At 38.3% G+C, this 6,956-nt stretch overlaps 1 protein-coding gene across 2 annotated transcripts in view; it reads left to right on the forward strand.

The window, feature by feature from the left end:
• The window catches only part of LOC122650360 (protein ESMERALDA 1-like), a 64,508-nt gene that overhangs the window by 54,886 nt on the left and 2,666 nt on the right, over positions 1-6,956 (forward strand). Inside the window, exons 8-10 of one of the 2 annotated variants that reach the window (XM_043843771.1) lie at positions 6,040-6,207; positions 6,298-6,532; positions 6,574-6,785. In XM_043843771.1, the coding sequence (XP_043699706.1) occupies positions 6,040-6,207; positions 6,298-6,532; positions 6,574-6,653 (483 nt within the window). In that variant the 3' untranslated portion in view covers positions 6,654-6,785. Of the gene's footprint in view, positions 1-6,039; positions 6,208-6,297; positions 6,533-6,573; positions 6,786-6,956 lie in introns of those variants that run through there. The other variant, XM_043843770.1, reaches the window with a different exon arrangement.

A 6,956-nucleotide genomic window follows, 5' to 3' on the forward strand; every position in this document is an offset into this window, starting at 1 on the left:
CATTCCAGTTGAACCAGTCTTCAGAAGCAAACATTGATCTCAGTCCAGACTTCTTGGTTTCTATACTCTTGAGTGCAATGTAGTTGGTGGCGAATCTAGTTATGTCTGGCCTCACTAAGTCACCCCCACACTTCTCCCTCAAGAGGTTTAGTGCAAACCCATGGTTGTAGACAAAGTTGGTCATTTGCCTTGCCTTTTCCACAACATGTTGTACCAATTTGATCTTTCCCATGTCCTTCAACATGAGGTTTATACAATGGGCAGCACATGGAGTCCAAAACAACCATTACTTATTGTTTTGCATCAACCTCTCACCGGCACTCTTGTAGTTGCTTCCGTTGTCCGTTACAATTTGGACAACGTTCCCACTCCTACATCTTCTACCACTTCCTTCAGAATTTGTAGATATACTTTGCATCCTTTTTCTCCTTGGATGCATCAACGGACTTCAGAAAGACTGTCCTCCCATCACAATACACCATAAAGTTGATGATGGACTTTCTTGTAGGACCAGTCCAACCATCACACATTATGGTCACCCCATAGTTCTCCCACAGCCCCCTCATTTCATTAATGTAGTCTTCAAGCTCTCTCTTCTGTTGGGGCAAATACACATTCATAATCTCATATGGGGTAGGCCCCTTATACCCTGGGCCAGCCTCAGCAATGGAATCTATCATAGTCTGATAAAAGGGGTCTTGTGCTGTGTTTGCTGGGATGGTATGGTATAACATCCACTTAGCTATAGATTCCGTCACCATCCCCTTCAGATTTTTTCATGCTCCCTTGATTTTTGGTTGTTTATTGCCTTTCTTTCTATAAACACCAGGTGCTTGGTGAAGTGCTGGGTCATCTTGTGGTGGTGGAGGCGGAGGGGGAGCTGCCCTCGTACTCTGTGATCTCCTAAAGGGATTAGGCAACCCACCTCCTCCACTTGTACCTGCTCCTCCACTACCACTAGCACCAACTCTAGAGGTACTAGCTCCTCCACTACCACCTACTCTCTGTCTCTCGACTCTCTCCTAATCCTCATGATAACTGGCTCTGCTCATCATCTGTGCTCGTCTCCAATCCCTAGCCTCTTGCTCAGTCTCTATATCATCAGGAACATAGACATCATCACCGTCATCATCATCATCATCACGATGGCTTGATTGGCCTCCCGCTGTACACCTCACTGCTTCCTCAAGATCTACTTTTGCCTTCTCCCTTTGAGCCTTCCCCTTACTCCCTCCCTTCATGTAATCAATGACAGCCCTAGATACCTCCACAGGGACCATATGACATGCGACCACTTCAGGAGAATTCCCAGCTAGATGTTGTTTGAGTCTAGTGGCACCACCTCCCAAAAACTGCATGTGACAATAGTTGCATTGGGATTTTCTTTTATCCCCATCAATTGGAGTGTCATGCAACCATGCAATGTCACCCCTAGTGCGCCTGGGTGTGCTCCCCTCCCCCTGGGTCTGGGCCGGCTACCTTTGCCCCTCTTGCCTCTGGTTCTGTCGTTTACCACGGTTCGTCATAATCAGACTAGTTTACTATTGCATGAATAAAAGACAATTCATTAATCACTGAAGCACATCAATTCTTTTAGTTTAAATGTTTAAGAATTAAGATTTAAGAGCACTAACACAAGTATATAAGTATATAACTATTTAGTATTTTTCCCCTAACCCTCATATTTTTCTCATATTTAAAAACAATTTTTAAAAATATTTTTCAAATAAATATTGGCCTAGCACAACAAAATCGAAAAGATATGTAAATGGGCAGCAAATAAGAAGTATGTACAATTTACTTTTATATTTTTCAGTAATTTTAAAACAAAAACCTCATATTTTTTGTTATTTTTTATAATTTTCAAAAATTAAAATAATTAATTATTGGCAGAAAAATATTTTTGACACCATGAGGCCATAGATCAGCCAATGGTGTCTAACATATATTTAATTCATCACCATACAATATACGTAACCCCTATTATTTTTTTATTTTTGTTGTAAATAAATCCAATTTTTTAAGTAGAAAAATAAATAAATAATATATATACCCAAAAAAAAATTCGACACCGTGAAGTCGTAGATCGGCTTCCGGTGTCTAACATATATTTATTTTATTACAAACAAACATATTGATCAAGCATTTCCCTAAAAAAAATCAATTTTGAGAATATGTTTTTACCTGAAATAGTGGAAAGGCTTCACAGATGTGCTAAGAAGTTTGTTCTCCAAGTGATTCCGGCGTAGATGCGGCAAGGATTCAAGTGGGAAGTGGAAGATTGAAGAAGAAATAAACAAAAACCTTCAAAAACCAAGCAAAAGAGGAAAAATGCTCTCTGTTTCTCAGTCTCGGTCGAAATTTCGACCGAGACTATCTAAACATGGTATTTTATATAAAGCATTTTCTCGAGATTTTGAAAAAAATCTCGAAATCTCAAGAATTTCGATCGAAATTTAGTATTTTTTTTATTCGAGGGGTCATTTCGTTTCGAGGGGGTCGAAATTCTCGAAATCTCGATCGAGATTTCGCGAGATTTTGAACTATGCGTAAGGGGTGTAGTACTGGGTTCTGATATAACAGCCTAGCCCAGTGCAATCGATGCATGATAGCACATGTATGAATAGCTGAATTTAAATAGAACAATACTTCTCCAATAATAATCATCAGTAACAAGTAAATATCAGTGCAAATGCAAAATGCCAATGCAACCTAATTCACATGAAGATTCTAATGCAGTAAATAAAAGCTAATAAACTATATGAACAGGATAATTTTGATGATGCATGACATGGCAATCAGAACAATAACAAATTAAAATGATAAACACTCCAAAATTAAAGTCAGAATTCCCTTACCTGAATCTGTAGATTAGATAATAACAATTACCCACCAAAGATCCCAGCAACACAGACAAGATCAGTGAAGAACAGGTTGAAACAGTCCTAAAACAGCAGAGAAACACTAAGTTTTGGGGTCAGAATACAGCCAAGGGTCAATCCAAGGGATTAAGGGTATTTTGGTCCATTTTGGCTGAACCGGATTCACAGGGCACCTGAACCGGTCGACCAGTTCAAACCCTGGTTTTGCATCCGGTTCAAGTCCCAGAATTGGGGGTTTTGCTTTAAATGGGCAGATCTTAACATGCACAGTCTTAATTTTTGGTTTCAAACCATAATTAAGGTGGGTTAAGCTGAATTCATAAATTAATTTCAAAACCTAATATAAAATTGGGGATTTTAACAAATAAACCCAAATTGGCAAACTAGGGTTCTATAACTTGAACAATTAAACCTGAATTTGAGTTCCTAAAATGGGGAAATAGGTTTTAGTCACAACTGTACCATTAATTGGTTCAAAACAGAAATTACATAAGTTGAAATTAAGTAATTAAAGCTTAGTTCTTATGCTTTAATGGCAGGAACCAAATTAGGGCAGAATTGGGACTGAAATTGAGAAGATTAAGATGGAAAATTGGAGAAATAGGGCTAGATCTTGACATGCAAAGGTTTAATTTCAGGTTTTGGACTTAAACTAAGGTGGGTCAATATAAATTTCAGGTTAATTTTAAAAAAAAATCACAATTAATTTGGGGAAAGATAATTAAACTCAAAGAGTTCAATCAATTGGATAATAGAACTTGAAATTGGGTTCAAAGATGTGATTTACAGTAAATCAGGTACAGCTGAATCTAAACAATCACCAAAACAGTAGGGTACAGGTAGAATTTTAGTTAATAAAGCTTAGTTTTTAAAGCTTTAATGGCTGAATCAGTTAGGACTGAAATTAAGGAAGAAATTAGGGAAGAAGAGGATGGATACAACAGTATTTGATTAACTTACTCAAATTCTGCAGTAAGAATTAGTAGATGGCAGTTTGCTTCTAAGTTTCCAAGGTCTCTAATGAATATCTTCAAGCTCCCAAGCCAATACCAAGATGAAAGGCTCCAAGGTGATTCTTCTTTTCCTTCTTCTCCTTCTCGTTCTCCCACTTTCCTTTCTTCTTCTCTAAGGTACCAAGGCTGAAACGATTTCCCTTTAGTTTAGATATGTGAATAGTGAATTTGGAAATAAGTTCTATATATATAGTGCTTAAGTTAAGGGGCTGTTTGTTTAGCTAAGTTAAAAATCAGATTCTAAAATAGATTCTTAAAACAGATTTTAATTAGAATTTCGTACCTATTACATTATTCTAATTATATAATAATATCATACGACATCAGGGACAATCCGAACACGGGTAAATGTTAGGAATTGGATTTTCCACTGGGGATATAGGTCCCATAAGGTAAAAATTACTATTCTGCCCCTAATACACTAACTAATTAGAAATACAACATATATACATATAAAATGGGATTCTTACCCGGGATTCGGCCTAAGACAGAGAGAGGCTTCGCAGGCCATCAAACCAGCATGCCAAGCATAGGAAAAAGATGTGATGCTGCCCATAGCTTGAGGTTAGCATGGGAAAATATTGAACCAAAACCTGAAATCACTCGGGTTCCAAAAGTTCAATTTTTTTTTTTTTTTTTTTTTTTTTGCAGGTTTTCACAAATAGGCCCTATTCTACACATAATTTAGTAATTGAAAGCAATCAAATCATACAATTAATATTAAACAACTTAAATAAACATTGCAAATGTAAAAGTGTACAATACATCAATCTTAACATATTACAGATATCTCTATCATAAACCACCATCGAAAATCCTCAAAAATCAGGTCAAATGCACACTTCTCTGTCAAGTTCACCAAGACAGTTGAGTTCTAGAGAGATCTCGACTTCTCGGTCGAGATATGTACATTATAAAGGTAAGTTTGGTCCAAATCTCGGTCGAACCGAAATCTTGAATCGAGATCTCGACCGAGTTGGTGTAATTTTTCATTTCGCCTTAGGTATCGTCTTGCTTTTTCAAAAAGAGAGATTTATCGAGATCTCGCCGAGTTCTTGAACTACGCTCTTTAAATGAGGATCACCAGGCAAGTGTGTAGCAACGATGAGCCTTAGGAAAAGAAGGGAAGCAAAGCAATGGCACACAGTTGGAAGGAAGTCAAAGTACTTTCATTAACTAAAGCAAAGCATTACAACCTAGCTCTCTAAAGGGGATCACCAAGCGAAGTGTGTAGCAACGATGGGCCTGAGGCTAAAAGTGTAGGGGCAGGCAACCAATGGCTACACTTCTTGACAACCTATCATCCCCCTACAAGGTAGCTTTTAAGCTCTTTAGGAATTTCCAGAAGGAGACATGACCCCCGCCGAAAAATCATACTCATTACAATTTAATTACAAAAATCCCATTAGGCACCACCCCATGCCAAAGCTAGCTCTCAAGCCCCACCTATGCCATGACTGTAGGCCATACGAACAGCGTTGGACGAAACGGCCGTGATATTCTCACCCACTTGTAATGTTGATGCCCTCGTCAACTCCACGACTGTACTCATGATTGAAGTATGATCTCTGGAAGCCCTCTTCCGAGTAGCCCATTTGTTAGATTGTTACTAGAACTAGCTCTTTATTGGATTGAGATGTTCTTAGATTAAATAAAAAAAGATCTAATCTTCATAATCAAATTAGAGCTTTTCAAGGCATATGCTTCTTGGAGGACATCCTTTTGATGACCAAGGCTGAGTCTCTTTATGACCCATCTTAGCCTCTCTACAAAAGCAGGGGTAAGGCTGTGTACATTATGACCCTCCCCAGACCCCGCAGTGGCGGGAGCTCGTGCACTGGATACGCCCCTTTTTTAGAAGGCTAAGACGGGAAAAAAGAAATCGAGCTGAAATAACATGGTTTGTACATGAAATGTGAGGATTTTTTGGGAGTTTTAGATCATGTTCCACATTAGAAACTCATTATTACCGGGAAAATTTTCACTAGTTAGGGTTTGATGAGTTACATGTTGGATTTGCACATTTATTTAATAGAATCTTTGCTAAAAACATTTTTAGGAGTTTTTATAAATTTATTGTCTATGTTAAGATACATCTTCAATTTTCATTAATACCTTCTCCCTTGTTAATACATGTTAGTCAGGTTGGATTGATGCTCAGGGGCATGGGTTTCAATAATAGCACATCTATTTATTTGGCATCTGGAAAGATATACAATTCTGAAAAAACCATGGCCCCTCTTCTGGAGATGTTTCCACTCTTGCAGACTAAAGACACACTAACGTCAGTGGAGGAACTTGCTCCATTTAAGGTATGGATGTTTGTTATTTGTCTTGTAGAATAGCTATACATTGACGGTCTTAGTCAAGGTCAGTGCTTTAACTTGAGTTACTGCTTCTAGAACTACTCTTCCAGGATGGCTGCTATAGACTACACAGTCTGTCTCCACAGTGAGGCATTTGTGACAACTCAAGGTGGAAATTTCCCACATTTTCTAATGGGCCACAGGAGATACTTGTATGGTGGCCACTCCCAGACAATCAGGCCCGATAAGAAGAAGCTAGCTTTAATATTTGATAACCCAAACATCGGGTATGTGCTCATTCCATTACATGTCTCTTCATTTGTTTGCATGCTTGAAGATTTGGTGTATTGGTGATTTCTTTCTCCATTCATATTTGTGCCACATTAATTCTTCGTAGTCATAAAGCTAAGTATATCCAACTGGCTGGGCATGGCAATGGCATTGGAACCTAAATGTTGTTTATAGTTAGCGATTCAGCAGAAAGGCTAAAATTAGGTATTGGATGACTTGGGCCATGATTCAATTTAAATAGCCAAAGGTGAGAATTTGATGTTGATCCCATCTATTTTCCAGGTTTTGGGTAGCCGGATTTTTTGAATGAAAATAATCCTACAAATGAAAATTGAAAAATTTTCCACCAAAAAAAAGGGCATACCTAGTGCACGAGGCTCCACCACTGCGGGGTCTGGGGAGGGTCATAATGTACGCAGCCTTATCCTTGCTTTCGCAGAGAGGCTGTTTACAGACTCGAACCC

This window comes from Telopea speciosissima, chromosome 2 (genome assembly GCF_018873765.1).
Source record: "Telopea speciosissima isolate NSW1024214 ecotype Mountain lineage chromosome 2, Tspe_v1, whole genome shotgun sequence".
In the NCBI taxonomy this organism is placed as follows: Eukaryota; Viridiplantae; Streptophyta; class Magnoliopsida; order Proteales; family Proteaceae; genus Telopea; species Telopea speciosissima.